Source organism: Oncorhynchus kisutch, linkage group LG14 (assembly GCF_002021735.2).
Source record: "Oncorhynchus kisutch isolate 150728-3 linkage group LG14, Okis_V2, whole genome shotgun sequence".
NCBI classification, from domain to species: Eukaryota; Metazoa; Chordata; class Actinopteri; order Salmoniformes; family Salmonidae; genus Oncorhynchus; species Oncorhynchus kisutch.
Window position 1 is genome coordinate 70,037,863 of NC_034187.2, and position 21,421 is coordinate 70,059,283.

Below are 21,421 nucleotides of genomic sequence, written 5' to 3' on the forward strand. Positions count from 1 at the left end.
ATCTCCTTTGTTTTGTTGACATTGAGTGTGAGGTTATTTCCCTGACACCACACTCTGAGGGCCCTCACCCCCTCCCTTTAGGCCGTCTCGTCGTTGTTGTTAATCAAGCCTGCCACTGTAGTGTCGTCTGCAAACTTGATGATTGAGTTGGAGGCATGCATGGCCATGCAGTCATGGGTGAATAGGGAGCACAGGAGAGGGCTGAGAACGCACCCTTGTGGGGCCCCAGTGTAGAGGATCAGTGGGGTGGAGATGTTGTTTCCTACCCTCACCACCTGGGGGATAGCCCATCAGTCAGGAAGCCCAGGACCCAGTTGCACAGGGCGGGGTCGAGACCCAGGGTCACAAATGACAGCTCCAATATTCTCATGACTCTTTCGAGTTTTCAGTTCCTTGTTCCATCACTAGCTCAAGTGAAGCAAAAGTACCACAGCTTGCTGGTGCTGGTTCTTCTTCTTCGATAATTTGGCAGTCCGCAAACAAACGTTACAGCTGCATGCCGCCACCTACCGTACGGGAGTGTGTTAATCACAGTTCACAGACTAAATTAATAAAGAACCAAACAGAATCACACTACTACACCGGCAGCTACTATTGGCAACAGTTCAACAGAGTATACTGAGAGTTCATCTGTTAGTCTTTGACATATCTCCATATCAAATTGAGGAATGTAAACGCCTGCTTCTGTATTACCACTATCGGTTGCTGGTTCCATACAACTTCCTGGTAAAAAGGCGGCTAATAGCCTACACAGATTTAAATTTGATTCAGGAGTAATAGCCTATGTATGCTGACAGACAACTAATTGAAATCAAACGTGTTAAAAATGTATTGCGATTCAATTGAGAGTTCTATTGTTGGCTACAACTACAATCATATGTTACAATTAAGATGACTATAATAAGAATGTATAGGACTGCTGGTTGCTATGCAGTTCAACTCGACCATCCAGCGGCAAGAAAAACAAACGAAATACAGAATAGTATCCAATGGTGAGAAATGTAACAGTACATCACCACAAGGTGGCAGCCTTGTATAAGGGACTGTTGACAACATTCACAGACAAGTGGACATTTTTGTCCTCAAGGTGTCGTGTACATTATGTATGGTAGATATGATTTTATGTCCAAGTCATAGTATTGCAGTCTGGTAGATTTCCAGTAAAAAATGTTTAGCAAATATACCCATTGGTTCAAGAAGTATTATAAATTGGGTGGTTCAAGATCTGAATGCTGATTGACTGACAGCCGTGGCATATCAGACATTATATACAACTAATGTAGCCTATGACAACAACTGTTTCACCTTATCAGAAGCAAACATGCTCTTACAGACCGTGGCTTTAATTGATAGGCAAAGTGAGCTAACCACAGCTTCCTCTATCAGTGGGATTGACCTGTGGTTTGACCTCAGTGATGGGCCCTTAAGTGACTAAGACTTTAGTATTGTGGGACTGGAATATGGTGTGGTGGTGTCACTATTCTCTCTCCCATTTTGTATTCATTTGATATCCCCCTGATAAATGATGTTGTTGAGTCGCTTCATTTGTCCGTCTAATGCACTGATAGCTGTTGTGTCCGCTTCTTCATCTACAAGACCTTCGGACTTACTCACGTTGACCTAAAAACAAACCACCCTCTAACGTTAACATGACTTTATTTTACGCTTGTACAGTTTTTCAGAGATGCTGGTGATGCAGTTTATCAGTATATGTGTAGATACATATCTAATAGTTAGTCTTCAAAATGCCATGTATGAAAGTGTAGTTTAATAATAAAGAGACAGAAGCTCTTTGGTTATTAAGAGTTTTTTTAAAGGTGCATTCAATACAGTGTTCTTCCATACTTCTACATATGAAGGCTCAAGCATATTTACACAACGTATATAGTACTTAAGAAAAAAACTAATACAAATAATCAGCTTTTTTATAGCAGCAAAATAAACTAAAATAATATTTACAACTTTCATGACAAGGTATATAGTACACTGCAAATACTCTGTTTTCCCCATTACTAAATCTAAAGTAACATCCATGATTAATTTCATTAACAGAAAAAAATACGTATATGCAACTCACATTGTCCTAAAATCAGATGATCTTATAAAAGGTATCTTTAACATAATGAGAGATGAATAATAGCATTTTCCAATCAAAAGCAACAACAGGGAAATTGATCTTAAGAACTAGGCCTATACGTATTCAAAGATATTTCTGTGTAAAAATATGTACAATTAAATGTTGGTAATGCAGCGCGACCTCAAGCTTTGAAAGTAAAGTGAATTGTAAACCAGATGATTGTGGAGACGTAGGAACAGGAAAAACTGAGGTGAGATTGAAATCTAACACGCACACACACACTCATTCGCACACACTCATGTGTTTCAAACACATTCCAGTCCTCTGATTACTGTAACATGCCTCTCTTGCATTTGTTACAACTGTAAATGTCTCTCTTTATTTGTATATCTTTAAATAAAGTGAAAGTGTCAATTTAACGAGAAAATATCTAAAAATAAATATCCACAGTTTAGATTTTTTTTTCTTTTGCAAGATTATTCTTTTTTTTCTTCAAACTTTGTATGTGCAAGTTCTGTGCAATGTCAGACCCTCTACCCATCACAAAACAACAAAGATTTTACATTCATTACTTTTTCATTGTCACCTGATGGAATCAAGGAAACTCCAACTCCCAGCAGGCCTTTCAATGTAGGCCACTATCTTAACATTCCAGAGTCAACGGCAAGAGGATCAGGAAAACTTTCATACACTTCCTTGTATCTTAGAAACACTCAAGTTGCACTTCAACTATTCAACAAGGTGTGGTTCTCTTAAAAACCAAACCAATACTATGCTTCTTTAGCTACGAGTACATGGTTGTTGTTTTTCTTTTTCATATAACTATGATACACATAGGCTACATCCACCCAGACAGTCTAAAAGTTCACCTGACCCCAATCTTAACACTTCCACCCTTGCTTACTGAGGCAGAAAACATTATTGCAACGATTGACAGATTTGTCAAAAAACTTGATGCTCCGTTTGTTTTCACTTCAAGTTTGGTATAAATCTCCTCGACACTGAAAAGATGTCAGCTTATTGTTTTTCAGTTTTACACTTATTAATAAAGGTTCAATTACACTTGCACAAATCTACCTCTATGGATTAACATGTATCCTAAACAAGAGACGACAGAGCGATGTACTCTAACTGTCTAATATAATAAACACGTAGTAGAAGGAAGCCATATCTCGTATACGGTAAGTATTCCTGTAGAAACACAGCCAACCTGGATAGTTTTTGGGTCGTCCCAGCTCTAGAGAGCCCTAAGAAGGCTCTGGTTAAACCTCCTGGGACCTGTCACAGCAGAGACACGTGGACCTGTAAAGCCATAACCAGCATATAAGCTCAACGCAACAGACACACCAGCTGGACATTTAACCTCAATGAGTATTACAGTGGAGCTCTACTTCCCCCACTTGCTTCCACCCTCAGCCCACCATGTCTTCTATACAAGAATGAAACTGAGCCCCCATTCCAGCTCATTGTATACAGTGCATTTGGAAAGTATTCTGACCCCTTGACTTTTTCTACATTTTGTTGTTACATTCATCAATCTACACACAATACCCAACAATGACAAAGCATTTTTGCAAATGTATAAACCCCCCCTGGAAATATCACGTTTACATAAGTATTCAGAACTTTTACTCAGTACTTTGTTGAAGCACCTTTGATAGCGATTACAGCCTCAAATCTTCTTGTGTATGACGCTACAAGCTTGGCACACCTGTATTTTGGGAGTTTCTCCCATTCTTCTCTACAGATCCTCTCAAGCTCTGTCAGGTTGGATTGGAAGCTTTGCTGCACAGCTATTTTCAGGTCTCTCCGGGGGTGTTCAATCGGGTTCAAGTCCGGGCTCTGGCTACTTAAGGACATTCAGAGACTTGTCCCAAAGCCACTCCTGCATTGTCTTGGCTGTGTGCTTAGGGTCGTTGTCCTGTTGGAAGGTGAACCTTCGCCCCAGTCTGAGGTCCTGAGCGCTCTGGAGCAGATTTTCATCAAGGATCTGGCTGTACTTTGCTCCGCTCATCTTTCCCTCGATCCTGACTATTCTCGCAGTCCCTGCCTCTAAAAAACATCCCCACAGCATAATGCTGCAACCATAATTCTTCACTGTAGGGATGGTGCCAGGCTTCTACCAGGCGTGAGATTTGGCATTCAGGCCAAAGAAGTCAATCTTGGTTTCATCAGACCAGAGAATCTTGTTTCTCATGGGCTGAGAATCCTTTAAGTGCCTTTTAGCAAACTCCAAGCAGGCTGTCATGTGCCTTTTAGTGAGGAGTGGCTTCCATCTGGCCACTCTACCATAAAGGCCTGATTGGTGGAGTGCTGCAGAGATGGTTGTCCTTCTGGAAGGTTCTCCCATCTCCACAGAGGAACTCTGTCAGAATGACCATAGGGTCACTGCCCTTCTCCCCCAATTGCTAAGTTTGGCTGGGCGACCAGCTCTGGGAAGAGTCTTGGTGGTTACAGACTCCTTCCATTTTAAGAGTGATGGAGGCCACTGTGTTCTTGGGGACCTTCAATGCTGCAGACATATTTTGGTACCCTTCCCCAGATAAGTGCCTCGACACAATCCTGTCTCGGAGCTCTACGGACAATTCGTTCAACCTAATGGCTTGGTTTTTGCTCTGACATGCACTGTCATCTGTAGGACCTTATATAGACAATTTGAAAGGCACACACTTATGTCCAATCAATTGAATTTACCACAGGTGGACTCCAATCAAGTTGTAGAAACATCTCAAGGATGATCAATGGAAACAGGATGCACCGGAGCTCAATTTTGAGTTTCATAGCAAAGGGTCTGAATACTTATGTAAATAATGTATTTCTGTTTTTTATTTTTAATACATTTTCAAAAATGTGTAAACCTGTTTTCAGCTTTGTCATTATGGGCTATTTTATTTAGATTGATAAGGAAAAAAATTCAATTGAATCAATTTTAGAATAAAGCTGTAATGTAACAAAATGTGGAAAAATTCAAGGGGTCTGAATACTTTCCTAATGCACTGTATGTAGGCCATGCAGAGCCAACATGGCGGGTTAGCATTTAGCTAGGGCTGCTTCCGAGCACAGCACAACTCGCCACATGGCCCAAACCATGCAGCAACCAGGTTTCTAAAATGTAAACAGACTACAAAAGTGAGAGGATATTACTCTTCTTTTAAGACCCATTACTTAATTTTCAATCAGTTAGAAACTGAAAATAGAAGACCTATGTGGTAGGAAAAGAACCAACTTCAATTCCTGCACAGTTTAAGTTCTGCCTAGGGGCTCCTCCCCCAACCCTCCATCTAACCGCACTCCCACATTTGACAAACATCTAGCTAGTTTTAGTAACATCCTCAAAAAAAGGACAACAGCTGAAATTGTGCAGCGAGTGACACAATCCATTAACATTGCTTTTGAAACAAGAAAAAGTAGTAGTAGTAAGGGAAATTAAGCGCAAAATCTGTTTCTTCTCACTGAGACAGAAAAGCGCTCCTCAGCTTCTCTCCTTTGTTTGGTATGCACTCCTTCGTAACTCCAACGCAGCACTGAGATTCTTTCTCTTGAGCATTTTCTTAAAGTGTTTCTGTTCTCCGTCAATGGTAATGCCCTTGAGGACGTGATCTCCGAAGGATTTATACTGAAAGGTGGAAAATAGGATCCTTAGTATAAATGACTAAAGAGGATAAAGATATCTATGTGTAGATATAGTGTAACTGGTCTTAGTATGTGACAACTTAGTATGTGCTAAAATAAAATAAATAAGAGAACTATTTACCAAACAATGCCTTCTTTCGCTCCTCACTTTGGAGATGCTCTCCTAAAGAAGAAATCTCCTCCTTATACCTGTGCCGTTTCCTCTTAAAGCCACTAAAAACCTTTAAAGTCCAAAAAGTAAAACATCAACCCTGTAAATTATACCGGGCCTGGCCACATTTGGTGATTACAATGTCCTTCTGCAATATCATGTCAAAAATATATATAGTAAAATAAACTAAATAAAATGTTCAATCAAAAGGAAGAGCAATTTTAAGTATTTTCAAATGATTCACTTACTAGAAGAATAAAATATCTCTTAAACTATTTTTGTCTTGACCCATGAATGGAAGTGCAAGAGTGAAGTGCATGTCTTTTCGAGAGAACCCAGTTCAGCGTGTGAACGACGGTCGGTCGCGTGTGTATCCATTGTCCCCTGATCTGTCCTATCCAGTCGGACCACCTTGATGGCGGCTCCTGGTGGCCCTGAGAGGGAGAGATGATTGTCCTCTCCTCGCCACACCACAGTCCTGAGACCGCGACACATATTAAAGTAAAAAAGTAAAAATGAAACTTTAAAACATCGTGGCCCATGTGTCTCAGAGAAAGAGCAGGTCGGTCAAGCCCATGCCATGCAGCACAGTCTTCCGTGGCAGAAAAGGGAATGTCAGTTTTTATTTATATTTTTTTGTTGATGTCGTTTGCATTGCTATGGTAACAGTAACCCCCTCCATCACAGAGTGGATTCACACTCCACTTTACACGTAGTGGTGGCGGCGCCTTTCTTGGTCAGTTTTAGAACACTGGGTTTCTCTGTGCCGCTGTTATCAGAGGAGGGCCCTGTTAAAGCTTTCTGCTCACCCTTGGCCTCCGCATCGCCGTGGCTCGGGTAGATGACCAGGAACCAGGCGGTGAGGAAACCCAGGAAGGAGCCGCCGGACGCCACCATAGGGATGACCCGCACGCTACCTGTGGCGTCCACCGCCGCGCCCAGTGCCGATGCCACTAGGATCTGGGAGATGTACACCTGGCATGACAGGATGGCACAGTCGATGCCGAAGCCCCGCTTGGAGTTCCCTGGGCTGTGGTGGATGTACTGGGAGAGGAGGAAAGGGGGGAAAGGAGGGAAGAGAGAGGGGAAAGGAGGGAAGAGATAGGAGGAAAGGGGGGAAGAGAGAGGGGAAAGGAGGGAAGAGAGAGGGGAAAGGGGGGAAGAGAGCAGGAGAGAAGAGACATGGTATCAAATAATTGCCAAGTTGTCATTGTAAAATACAAGTTTTTTTTAACTGACTGACTTGTACCTGGTTAAATAAATTATAAAACATTCTTCAGAGATTTGTATATAATGGAGCTATGATATTAACCTGTATAACCTGTTCCGGCATGTTCTGATGGAATCTGGCCTTTAAATGCTCTATTAGTCTTGGCATAGTGACATAAAGGTTTACGTTTCTGGATCTTTTTATGGCTTGACACCACAGCATACAGCCTGGAGGTTATCATAACAGTCAGCAGATGAAACATTACCACTGTCTGTTGGCATCTTCAAATCTGTCCTCTTGGATATGGGCCTGCAATAACGTCCTTCAGCAGATGTTACCTCTAATGTCTAGTGTATGTGATTTAAAGTGTATCTAATGAAACATCAACTACGTACCCTATGTATACTAAACATCTTGGAACATGTGGTTTTAAAAAATCTTGACGCCAAATGTTGTATGGATTGCTGCCAATGATTTAATTAACCTGATTTTAATTCACACTGTGTGAAAAGTGAATAGCATTTCTTCTGAACATCATCTGTTATATAATTGATCCAGTCTACTAACTAACCTGTTATCAGCATGTTACTAACTAACTAACCTGTTATAGTGTGTAACTAACTAAGTAACCTGTTATATCAGTGTGTTACTAACTAACCTGTTATAGCAGTGTGTTAGTAACTAACCTGTTATCAGTGTGTTACTAACTAACCTGTTATATCAGTGTGTTGCTAACTAACTAACCTGTTATATCAGTGTGTAACTAACTAGTTATATCAGTGTGCAACTAACTAACCTGTTATATCAGTGTGTAACTAACTAGTTATATCAGTGTGCAACTAACTAACCTGTTATATCAGTGTGTTACTAACTAACTAACCTGTTATATCAGTGTGTAACTAACTAACTAGTTATATCAGTGTGCAACTAACTAACTAGTTATATCAGTGTGCAACTAACTAACCTGTTATATCAGTGTGTAACTAACTAACCTGTTATATCAGTGTGTAACTAACTAACTAACCTGTTATATCAGTGTGTAATTAACTAACTAACCTGTTATATCAGAGTGTAATTAACCTGTTATATCAGTATGTTACTAACTAATTAACTAACCTGTTATATCAGTGTGTAACTAGCTAACCTGTTATCTCAGTGTGTTACTAACTAACTAACCTGTTATATCAGTGTGTAACTAACTAACTAGTTATATCAGTGTGCAACTAACTAACCTGTTATATCAGTGTGTAACTAACTAACCTGTTATATCAGTGTGTAACTAACTAACTAACCTGTTATATCAGTGTGTAATTAACTAACTAACCTGTTATATCAGAGTGTAATTAACCTGTTATATCAGTATGTTACTAACTAATTAACTAACCTGTTATATCAGTGTGTAACTAGCTAACCTGTTATCTCAGTGTGTTACTAACTAACTAACCTGTTATATCAGTGTGTAACTAACTAACTAGTTATATCAGTGTGCAACTAACTAACTAGTTATATCAGTGTGCAAATAACTAACCTGTTATATCAGTGTGTCACTAACTAACTAACCTGTTATCGCAGTGTGTTACTAACTAACTAACCTGTTATATCAGTGTGCAACTAACTAACCTGTTATATCAGTGTGTAACTAACTAACTAACTTGTTATATCAGAGTGTAATTAACCTGTTATATCAGTGTGTTACTAACTAATTAACTAACCTGTTATATCAGTGTTTAACTAGCTAACCTGTTAACTCAGTGTGTTACTAACTAACTAACCTGTTATATCAGTCTGTAACTAACTAGTTATATCAGTGTGCAACTAACTAACCTGTTATATCAGTGTGTCACTTTCATCTCATGGTATTGTCCCAGGAGTACTATCTAGTATAGATCCTTACCTCTTTCATCTCATGGTATTGTCCCAGTAGGGCATAAGGGCAGTAGGAGATGCTCATGGAGATGATGCCCATGCTGCTGATCATCACCATGGAGACATAGACGTTGGGGAAGATGGCCATGACGGCCGTACCGATGGAGAAGCCCAGCGTACCCAGGACGTAGATAACCTTGATGCTCAGGTCAAAGTTGTCCAGGTACTTCTGCAGTAAGGCTGAAATAATACAATATAATAGTTTATAAACAAGGGGAGGCCAAATCATTTTATAAAGCCCTTTTTACATCAGCAGGTGTCACAAAGTGCTTTAAAGATACTTAGCCTAAACCCACAAAGAGCAAGCAATGCAGATCAGAAGCACAGTGGCCAAGGCCTGAACCTACAAAGACACCTAGATTTCATATGGCCTCGTATAAAAGTTGGTTTAGTTACAAGAGAGGCGACTCCTGTAAGTCTTATCCACACTGTGGTTCAACTAGACGACATTCACCATGATTAAGTGACCAGTAATTAGTAAAGATTTCCTCTTGTGACTTACGCTGGGTGTTTAGGTGCTGGGTTGCTGTACAGTTCTTTGTGAATAGTCCAATTATAAAAAGCACTACAATTTATTTTGACTAATTGAGTGACTGTATCACTTGCACAGATCATCTCAGCTCACTGGCTTGTCATAGTCTAACCGTCCAGCATGCGAACAGAGCGACAGATAGCACATCGGCTGCAGACTGAGCACATTGTTTAGAAAGGACTTTATGGCTGCCTCAGAGCACACAGACCTGCACAAGCCTGTGTCTGGGCCCTGTGCGCTCAGCCTGGTCTCATAGACTAGACGCAACATAGTAAATGTTCATCCAAGACACTCAACATAGTATGATATGTTACGTTTGGTATGGTTACATAAGACAGATGGTTACTTAAAGGAAAAAAAAGTAGCGTGGGTGGGCGTATAACGCGAACGTCTAGCAACCCAAAGGTTGCAAGTTCGAATCTCATCACGGACAACTTTAGCATTTGCGCTAATTAGCTACTTTGCAACTACTTACCGTGTTTTAGCTAACCCTTCCCCTAACCTTAACCTTTCAACCTAACTCCTAAACTTAACCCTAACCCTAACCCTAGCCTAGCTAACGTTAACCAGCTAGCTAACGTTAGCCACCTAGCTCAAATTCCTAACATACTGTCGTTTTTGCAAATTTGTAACATATTGTACATTTTGCAAATTTGTAACGCTTACCATACGAAATGTAACATATCATAGTAAATGGAGTGTCTCAGATTTACATACAGAATAAAACGAAATGCTCTGAGACCAGGTTGGTGCACTCCTTCATTGGTCACTTAATTCATTTGTTAGTTTATTAGTTAGTTAGTTCATTCGTCCATCCTTCCATTCATCCATCCATTTATTCTACTCAATGACTGGTCAGTGACCTGAGCAGGAGGCAGCGGTCAAGGCATAGATGACCAGCCCCCAGCAGCCCATCTGAACTCCTTTGTGGTAGTTCTGCAGTTCCGTGGAGTTAGCGGCAGCCTGGAGAGAGGAGGGAAAACAACAGCTTTAGTTAGGGATAGAGAACGGGAGGCCGGTATCCCAGAGGTTAGAGAGAGGCGGGCCAGCAACCAGAGGGTATCCGGTTCAAATCCCAGGTCGGCAACAAAAATCTGGTGGGGAGTGAACTGGCAACCGGAGATTGAGTTTGTGTGATTAATAGTTTTTTATTTGCAGAAGACATCAAAAAAAGACATGTACATTTATGTCCAAATAAATACTTTGCCCACATAAATACAACAGGCTATATAATAACGTGGCATATTGGTCCTTGGCGTTCCAGTAGCCTTACCGTGGGGTTGCCGTGATAGATGACCTGGCCCATGAAGTCAGTGTAGAAGACTGCCTCAGCGATGATGGAGAACCAGGTGAGGAGATGACAGACACAGAGCCTCATCAGCTCTGGAGGCATCTTCAGCATGGACAGCCACAGCAGCCTGACCGTGGTCTCCGTCTCCCCCTCCTCACTCTCTGTGTCCCCGCTGGAGTTGGTGTTGCCTGACTGGTGTCGCGCTCTGGGGTTCTGCTGTCTCCTCTTCTGTCTCCGCTGCACCTCGTAGATGTCGTTCAAGCTGCGCGAGGGCTTGATGAGAAGCGCGGCGTTGGCTCGCCGGTAGCGGTAGCGGTGGGAGCCCACGCGGCCGTAGTAGGAGAAGGTGCAGGACGGCTGGCGGTAGAAGATGTGTCGGCGGTGCCGCATGGAAGCGTTTGTGCTGGCCGAGTTCTTCATGACCATGTGGGCATGCCCGTTGGCGCCCTGGCCCAAGCCGTTGGCATGCGCCCGGCCGTTTGGCGTCTTCTGCTCATTGAGCTGGTTGTTGAGAAGCGCCTCTTCCCCGTCGCGGTCCTGCTCCTGCAGGAACTGGGACAGCCGGCAGATCTTTTTGGAGGTTTTGAGGAGGTCCTGGCTGCCTGTGCTGCTGCTGCGGCGTGGTGGAGAACCGTGGTAGGACGACAGGCGGTCAGCAAAGATGGAGGGCTCGATGTGAAGCAGGGACAGAGCGTCGTGGTCCAGGTGATCCAGTGTGGCGTCGGCCATTTGCAGCACTGAGTCCGACTTGGACCTCACCATCTCTACATCCAGGAAGTCCATGTCCATGTCGTGCAATGAGCGCCCATCCTCTTCCCCATCACCATCCCTGTAGAACTCATAACGGTCGTAACGATCACAAGGGTCGTAGATGTCGTCCTCTCCGATGAGCTCCATGTGGGGGGTGTTGTGGCCATGAAGCTTCCCTGGGGAGCTGTTGTCCTTGTGGGCCGTGGAAGAAGCGGCGTCGGCCTCCTCGTCCAGCCGGTCCTGCTGGGGGCTGTACCGCTGCTCTTCAATGCTGAACAGATGCAGCGCCACAGAGATAGTGAACAAGATGGCGGCAAAGAAGAAGAGGATCTGCTCCTGGGACTTGAAGATTGAGCCCAGGAATGTGTGGGTCCAGTCCAGACCGCCTAGCGCGTAGCCCACTGCTCCCCCACAACCTGGCCCAGGCACACACATGCAAAATACACAAACACACAATTAGCATCTCTAATAACACAACATAGCATGGATCTCCGTTTCAGCTGAATTTCCTGTTTGAGAATATTCAATTTCTTAAAACTTTCACAGACATCACAGACAAAGGTATGGGCATGGAAACATCCTGAAATACAAGGTGAGTGCTACTAAGACAGTGTGCTGTACCAGAGGAGAAGGCGTGGATGTTGAGGGCCATGTCTTGTTCTTCAGTGTCTGCCACATCTAGTAGGTAGGCCCTTATGGGACCCTCTGTTGCGTCTGCACTGAAGTCCAGCACTACTACACCGAGCACCGTCAGAACAATCCCTATGGGCTGGTTATTTGGCACGTCGCCGACGGCAAGTCCTGGAACACAACCAGAGACAGAGTTAGTATCCTAGCTGGTACAACACCTTCAGAAAACCATAGGCCTAATTCACAGACAGAAAGTTCGCCACAGAGACCACCACATCCTGCCAATCCAGTATACATATTGATAAGCTATATCCATCCTAGTTACTTTGCAGCTCTGCAACTATGAGAACACAGCTGTATTGAAAGCAGTAACCCCCTCAACATTTCATGACTAGAACCAAGAAAATGTTTTCAAAATAGCTTCTGAACTTTTGAAAATGGTATGTTCGTTAACGGTAAAATATGGCAAGTTTTTTTTCTTAATTTCCTGAAAAGTTTCTGTTTTGTAAATAAGAGGTTTTCATCCAACAGCGACAATAGGATACCTCGTCAGGGTATACTATTTAAAGAGACTCCTACCCTGGTTGACTCCAATGCAGAGTTATCAGTACAAGCGACACGCGTGAATCTAATTGATCAAAATATCCTCTAAAAATAAACACTAGCCAGAAACGTTGTGCTTCACTGGTGTAAAACATCGTCCCTGTAATGTAAGTGTCTTTAGTGTCATTGCAAATCTGGCCTACTGTGAATTATTTCACTGGGAATCTAAACTCTTAGTTGTAAACTCCCATTTACTACTTCCATCATAACATTGAGCCCAGAGGAACTCCCCATTGCCAGGACACAACAACAAACAAGTCATTATTCCAACTTTCTCATTAAAGGGACAACGCTCTTTGGAAAATATTTAGCCAATTAACAACGACCACAGAGGAAGAGAAGTGTAAAAGTTGAAGGGAAAAAAGAGGTGTAGTACTGAAGTCTGTACTGTCTGAGTCTGTGTGTAGTCAGTCAGTGTGTATGTAGTAAGCAAAGACTTTCTTCCTGACAATGGAGTGGCTGACGGACCGACGAGCAGCGTGCTAGCGCTGGAGACAGGAAGCGGCTCCAGATAGGCAATGAAAGGTAAGAAAGGGGGCACAACAGGAAACGTTTCCCTGTGAACTGGTTCCTAGTCCTTTCCCATGTCACAGAGACTGACAGGGTTCACACACACCGTTCGGCCCAGCAGGTCAGCGTACACCGGAGTCTGTAGCCTATGACCCACAGCACTGAGACCTGAGCTGGGGGTGATGACGCACAAATAGCCGCTCTGGTAGGGCTATAGTGAGGGCACTTCTCCCTTCCACTACTACCAGACTCTTCAGTACTAATTGGTTGATTATCCTGAAGCCGGCAGCAAATCAACTCTACGGGATATCTATTGATCTTCCCCTCTGCTGTGCCTTTCAAGCACGGAGCAAACTGGAGCCCTTCTCTCCCCCTCTTCCGCCTGCACAGATAGTGGCACTTAGGATCACTTCCACTGATAATGACAATGAGGAGCCAGTAGGTTAATGTAGGACGTGAAACTCCTGATAGAAGTGGAACTTGATGTGTGTGTGTTGCATTAGAACACTTGACGTTATAGAAGCAGGCTCTCTTTTTACTCTGGTTTCTACTCAGGAGAACCACATTAGTGAGACACAGCCAGAGATCATTTTCAATTCAATATGCTTCATATCACAACTCACACTTCAGAAGACTGCTTATTAGGTGAGGCTAAAAGATTGACTGACTGGCTGACTGATTGACCGTCTGGCTGCCTGGCCGGCTGACTGGATGACATCATGGATAACAACAGAGGATGTCATTAGCCTATTCTGTGAACTCACTTTCCTGTCACACACACAGGCAACAAGGGTTTAAACTGCCAGATAGGACTTGACGGTTAATTTGAGATGGTTTTAGAAGGTATTGTATTGTATCTCAGTTGGTGTGTATGTGTGGGTGGGTGTGTGCCTGTCATGTTTTTCAACTCCCGAAGTCTATAGGGTTAGTGTGAATTCCTGTCCCGAATAGAGGATGTGGCTGTGTAGCGGGGTCTCAGATGACGTCGCGTCCTCTGCTCCAGCAGGTGACTTCCAGTGCTCCTGTAAAGTGAGGCCTTTCATCTCAAAAAAAATAAAAACATTTCAACACAATTGGGTAAAAACAGCAAATGCAGCTGAGGATGGTTGAATCTAATAACCTAACTTCTCTAAACTGGCAAGCTGCCCAACTGAATAGATTTGATCAATCATTTATGTTTTAACGATCAATTGGTTAAACTTTTGACCTTAACCTATAGTGACAATGTAACAATGTAGTAACAATGTCGGTTATTGAATTCCCGGTGGAGTACACAGCAGCTCTTTCTACAGGCCTAGTCTCACCTTTCTCCTGCCGCCCCCCAACTCCCAGTCTCACCTATGAGTGACCCGTTGAGGAAGAGTGCTACTCCAAACAACACCCCCACACACAGGGCCAGGATGAAAGGGCGTCGCCGGCCCCATTTCAGGGTGCAGCGATCGCTGGCTGAGCCAATCAGAGGTGTGAAGATCAGACCCAGAATGGGGCTCAGGAACCACGTCAGACTGTAATACTGTTCTGGAAGACCTGGAGATAGACAGGAAGGAAACAAGGGGTATAAGGTTATGGTTTATCATAATCATCATCATCCAAACAGGCAGCACTTTGGAACTGTGTGGAGCATAGATGCATATAGGATCACTGTTCTGGAGACGTGTAGTACACAGGATCAAAAGAATAGAACATGTACTTTACAGGCTAGTATCCCAGACTAAAACCACACCCGATGGAGATTCTCTACTGGACTGCACGTACACTATATTCACATGAAAGTATGTGGACACCCCTTCAAAATAGTGGATTTGGCTATTGCACCCACACCCGTTGCTGACAGGTGTATAAAATCGAGCACACAGCCATGCAATCTCCATAGACAAACATTGGCAGTAGAATGGCCTTACTGAAGAACTCAGTGACTTTCAACGTGGCACCGTCATAAGATGCCACCTTTCCAACAAGTCACTTCGTCAAATTTCTGCCCTACTAGAGCAGCCCCGGTCAACTGTAAGTGCTGTTATTGTGAAGTGGAAATGTCTAGGAGCAACAACGGCTCAGCCCCGAAGTGGTAGGCCACACAAGCTCACAGAACGGGACCGCCGAGTGCTTAAAGCACGTAGCACGTAAAAATCTGGCCTTGGTTGCAACACTAACTACCGAATTCCAAACTGCTTCTGGAAGCAAAGTCAGTACAAAAACTGTTTCTTCGGGAGCTTCATGAAATGGGTTTCCATCGCCGAGCAGCTGCACACAAGCTTAAGATCACCATGCACAATGCCAAGCGTAGGCTGGAGTGGTGAAAAGCTCGCCGCCATTGGACTCTGGAGCAGTGGAAAATGCGTTCTCTGGAGTGATGAATCACGCTTCACAATCTAGCAATCCGACGGATGAATCTGGGTTTGGCGGATGCCAGGAGAACGCTACCTGCCTCAATGCATAGTGCCAACAAACAGTTTGATGGAGGAGGGCTGTTTTTTCATGGTTCATGCTAGGCCCCTTAGTTCCAATTAAGGGAAATCTTAATGCTACAGCATACAATTCGATTCTGTGCTTCCAATTTTGTGGCAACAGTTTGGGGAAGGCCCTTTCATGTTTCAGCATGACAATGCCCCCATGCACAAAGCAAGGTCCATAAAGAAATTGTTTTTCAAGATGGTTGTGAAAGAACTTGACTGGCCTGCACTGAGCCCTGACCTCAACCCCATCTAACACCTTTGGGATGAATTGGAACTCAGACTGCGAGCCAGGCCTAATCGCCCAACATCAGTACCCAACCTCACTAATGCTCTTGTTGCTGAATGGAAGCAAGTTGCCACAGCAATGTTCCATCATCTAGTGCAGTGGTTCTCAATCCTGGTCCTGGGGACCCAAAGGGGTGCACATTTTTGTTTTTGCCCTAGCACTACACACCTGATTCAAATCAGCAAAGCCTTTTGATGAGTTGATCATTTTAATCAGCCGTGTAGTATTAGGGCAAAAACAAAAAACGTGCACCCCTTTGGGTTGCCAGGACCAGGATTGAGAACCAGTGATCTAGTGGAAAGCCTTCCCAGAAAAGTGGAGGCGGTTCTAGCAGCAAATGGGGGACCAACTCCATATTAATGGGATGTTCAACGAGTAGGTGCCCACATACCTTTGGTCATGTAGTGCATTTTTTAGTCCAGGACTAGGCTCAGTCTGTGTTGGGAAACAGGCCCTAGATGAACTTGTGACAGTGTGAACTGTTTGTGACCATATTGACCTAGACTAGGTGATCTAGGCTATGGTCTAGCCAGAAGAGAGAAGGAGAAACCCAAACAGGTGTAATATTTGGCACTGTGTGGACACACATGAGTGGGGACAACATCAGGCTGGTATAGCCTTACCTCAGACCAGGAAGGATTGAAGCAAGCTTGGCCTTTATACCCAGACTGATTTGATTCCCTTTTCTGAATTCCAATAGGCTCCAATAAGAAGCTAACAGTAAATAAAGCTATTTGGTACACAGTCCAGTGCAGCCCAGTTGTACTTGTAGTAATCCTGATCCTCTCTGTGTGGCTGGCTATGCTGGCAGACTTCCCTCCGGCTGGCTCTGACCAGCCCAGCCACAATACACCTTTCATTGTTAGGGGGGGAACAGTGTGTGTTTGTTTCCTGCTGCTCTGAGAGAGGTGACCTATATAGGAGAGAGGGCAGGCCTCTGACATGTGCCCACGTCTGGCTCTGGGAAGCAGCCAATACACAGTACAGTACTATACAGTAAACTGATAGAATCAGCTGAGCAGGGTTGTGAGAGAAACATGGCGGAATGAGATCAGCAGTTTTACATGAATGTGTGTGTGAAATAAGTGTTGTGTGTGTGTCTTCGATCACAGCAGTGTGTATACTTATGAACCCAGTCATTAGCCTTATATGGAGCTCAGGTCATGATAATAAATCCACACAAACATAGATACTGGTGAGAGGCTGTCTCTAGGTGAAATGAGGTAGAGGTCATATGATAATAAGGATCATCAGGGCTGTGAAGCTCTCATCCCTCGATTATACACGCATGTTAAATGCACATACACACAGGCACGCACACACAGTATAGGCCTAATGATAATATCACAATTGTAAAAGACAATAACATAATAATAAATTAATACAACCACAGGAAAATGATCAAATAAGGAAATAGGCTTTTTAACATTATCCTCAAGATACCTAAAAGGGATACTTCAGGATTTAGGAAATGAATCAGATGAACTCATGGATACCATCTTTATGTCTCTGCATCCAGTATTAAGGAAGTTAGAGGTAGTTCCACAAGCCAATGCTAACTTGTGTTTGCAGAACTAGCATGCTAGCAGTTATAATAGACTTCCAGTCATTGTACTAACGCTGGTTAACCAGTTGGATTTAGGGGGCGCTATTTACATTTTTTGATGAAAAACGTTCCCGCTTTAAACAAGATATTTTGTCGCGAAAAGATGCTCGACTATGCATATAATTGACAGCTTTGGAAAGAAGACACTCTGACATTTCCAAAACTGCAAAGATATTGTCTGTGAGTGCCACAGAACTGATGTTACAGGCGAAACCCAGATAAAAATCCAACCAGGAAGTGAAGCATTTTTTGACACCACCTCATGCCAATGACTCCTTATATGGCTATGAATGAGCTACGAATGAGCTTACGTTTTCCACGTTTTCCCCAAGGTGTCTACAGCATTGTGACGTCTTTTTAGGCATTTCCCTTGAAGAATGGCTGTAAGGGACCATATATGGCATGTGGTCACATGGTGTCTCCCGCAGAAAACCTTGCGTAAAATACTGAGGTAGCCATTTTTCCAATCGCTTCTTATGAGAAACCAACTGCCTCGACGGATATATTATCGAATATATTTGTTAAAAACACCTTGAGGATGGATCCTAAACAACGTTTGCCGTGTTTCTGACGATATTATGGAGAAAATTTTGAAAAATGTTTGGCGTTATAGTTGTAGCATTTTAGGGTCGATTTCTCAGCCAAGCATGATGAACAAACGGGAGCTATTTCGCCTACAAAAATAATATTTTTGGAAAAAAGGAACATTTGCTATCTAACTGGGAGTCTCCTGAGTGAAAGCATCTGAAGTTCTTCAAAGGTAAATGATTTAATTTGGTTGTGTCACGAATATTACCGAAGGTGACTCCCCTTCTTGTTCGGGTGGCGCTCGGCGGTCGTCGTCGCCGGTCTACTAGCTATCGCCGATCCGTTGTTCTGTGTTCCTTTGGTTTTGTCTGATTGGTATCACCTGTTTCTTGTTTGGTTGTTAGGGGAGGGTTATATATAGTTTGTTCAGCCCGCTTCTGTTTCGTGCGGGCTTGTTAGTCTGTTTGTTGTTTGAGTGTATTTTGTTTGTATTTGGGTTTCACGCTGTCCGTTTATATTTCTGATCATTTGTTTTTTCTACTTTTGGTTCATGTTATGTTTCCAGGACATTAAAGCGTGTTTTTTCCCACATCTTTTGCTCTCTGCGCCTGACTCCACACCTCCTCACTCATTTCCCGTAACAGGTTGCTTTTCTTATTTTTTTGTGAAAATGTTGCCTGCTGCCAGCAGAGCCTAGCATAGCATTATGCCATGATAAACTTACACAAATGCTTGTCTAGCGTTGGCTGTAACGCATATTTAGAAAATCTGAGATGACAGTGTTGTTAACAAAAGGCTAAGTTTGTGTTTGAATATATTTATTTCACTTAATTTGCGATTTTCATGAATAGGAAAAGTTTATAGGGGTATTTATGTCCGTTGCGTTATGCTAATGCATTTGAGGCTATGATTACGCTCCCGGATACGGGTTTGCTCGTCGCAAAAGGTTAAAAACTTCCTATCAAACTGCACGTAGAGACATACAAATGGTATCCATGAGTTCATCCGACTCTGGGGCAGTAGATAAAGGGCTTCATTGACAAAATCCTTATGTATCACTTTAAGATACCCAATATTACCCTCTCTTTTCACAACTAGCCCAGGGACTACAGATAAAAAGCTGGTGCAATGGCATTGTGTAAATGGTCCCTTACAAATAAACAAATCAAATACAAATACAGGGGATTACAGGTTATAGCTCCAAATGATTCCACACTTCGAAATTCCTCAAGTCCTGTCACCTCAGTCCAGAAACACAAACACATATTACGTAACCCCTAAACAGCACGTAGCTGGTGATTAAGGTTATGTAAAAGGGGAGGAGATTGGGGGCATCTTAAAAGGAGGTAAAGTCAGACTGATGGACACAACCCAAGAACCTGAGATCCACATTCAAATAACACACCGTCAGTAACACTGAATCTGAACGGACTAAACCTCAGCAAAGCCAATTATACCCAATAGACACTGTCATATGTATAGACACCTTTCAGACACCTTTCACCTTCAGTCTTGCAGGCATCTTTTTGCACAATTCACACACCCCTAGTCAGGCTATGCATGCCATACTCATAGTCAATTTCCTTCACATACTCTTTTCATTGGTCACACCATTGTAATTATCCAATAAAACAACAGGTAAATAAATGAAGACAGAAAAAAGCCTAGCCTCAGGCCATATTTCCATAGGAAACCAATGAACTGAATGGAGGGGCCATCCAGAGGTGTGTAGTGCACTGACTGTTGAGGGTGTAAGACATGAGATCAACACCCTCTATATATAGATGCTGATTAGGCTCAGGGGGGGGACCAGGGTGGAGGTTGTTGAGAGGAAGGACAGGGACAGGGAGCCTGGCCAGAGAATCAGTCCACAGGCTGGACGACACAGAGCCACGTTGCTCTTTAATCCTCCCATCGGTCTGGTCATAACAGAATTGAGGCGCGGGACAGGACAGGGATGGCACGAACGCATGCACACACACACACACACACTCTCTCTCATCTTCTCTGGGCTATTAAAGGCTAACTGTCATCTCACTGACTGACATTGGCCAAAGTATCCCTGTTACGTAGTGTGATTGCTGAATGACAAGGCAGCTTTGGTGATGTGGGCCAAATCATTAGTTACTGGCCAGGCACAGAATGGAGTCCTGGTGTATACAAATGGTAGTATGCTAGTAATATGCATGCAATAACATATGTTGATGGCCACGGCATGATTTTCATTCATCCATCATCTTATCCAAAAAATTGATATTTGGAAACATTTTGTCACACTGAATTATACCAGCTATCCATTCTTAGTTTAGGTTCCGCAAAACAATGTAAACAAAGTTAGACGAGGCCACGCCCCCTCGTCGTGTTAGACGAGGCCACGCCCCCTCATCGTGTAAGACGAGGCCACAACCCCTCATCATGCCCTCTCCACAGATAGGCTGTTTTGCAAGTGTGTATTCCTGTGCAGTGACCCATGTTTTGGGCACTGGAATGCTACAATAGCAGATGAACACTTTAGACAATAGGGTAGTTAAAGGTTCTGATCATTCTAATGACAGATGGATTGACTAGAGAGAAACAGTAAGAGTAGGGTGTTTTCACATTTGGACCCATTCAGCAAATTCTTGGAAGTGCGGTGCGCTTAATTTTTGGTGCAGTATGAACACTCCACAGGAACTTCGACCCCTCAAAAGAGCCCCCAAAGTGAACCGAACTGAGACCATCTCGAGAAGTGGTCGGAGTTCGGTTCGCTTGAATTCCAGGATCCGGTTCCCTTTTTTAGGGCAATGTGAAAACCATGCTACCCAGGTTCGCTTGACATTATTCCCGCACCATACTCTACTGCAACACCGTTCCCCCTGACATAACCTCTCACATTTGTGCCACAAGAGAGATGATGTGCAGGTTTGCATAAAAATAACTTTTTGGATGTTGATTAGCGATTGTCAAGGACACACAGAAATGACAAAATGTGTGATTTTACTTCAGATTATTTGTTTGCAACATCTGATCTATAGGCTAAGATAGCTTCATGAACTGTATATTCGATTGAAGGGTTTGAATAGTGTGAGAGGACAACCTATTTGTTGAGAAATCTATTCTAGCTCTTAAAGAGGCAGTAGCCTACATTGGGTGTACAATTTTCAATTAGAGCATTATTTAATCTTCAGTTATTCTTCTGCTATTTGTTCTGCTACCAATAATATTTGCATGTTAATAGAATATTCTGATTACAATT

At 43.1% G+C, this 21,421-nt stretch overlaps 1 protein-coding gene across 2 annotated transcripts in view; it reads right to left on the minus strand.

Moving 5' to 3' along the window:
- Positions 1–1,791: 1,791 nt before the first annotated feature.
- Positions 1,792–21,421, minus strand: part of LOC109903420 (solute carrier family 45 member 4) — an 80,133-nt gene continuing 60,503 nt past the window's right edge. The window contains exons 4-10 of one of the 2 annotated variants that reach the window (XR_002257038.2): positions 14,652–14,840; positions 12,192–12,371; positions 10,803–11,986; positions 10,393–10,492; positions 8,966–9,177; positions 5,832–6,905; positions 1,792–5,693 (exon numbers count right to left, since the gene is read on the minus strand). Coding sequence is in view for 1 of the 2 variants with exons in the window: in XM_020500106.2 (XP_020355695.1) it covers positions 6,543–6,905; positions 8,966–9,177; positions 10,393–10,492; positions 10,803–11,986; positions 12,192–12,371; positions 14,652–14,840 (2,228 nt within the window). In the remaining variant the exon portion in view is untranslated. Of the gene's footprint in view, positions 6,906–8,965; positions 9,178–10,392; positions 10,493–10,802; positions 11,987–12,191; positions 12,372–14,651; positions 14,841–21,421 lie in introns of both variants that reach the window. The other variant, XM_020500106.2, reaches the window with a different exon arrangement.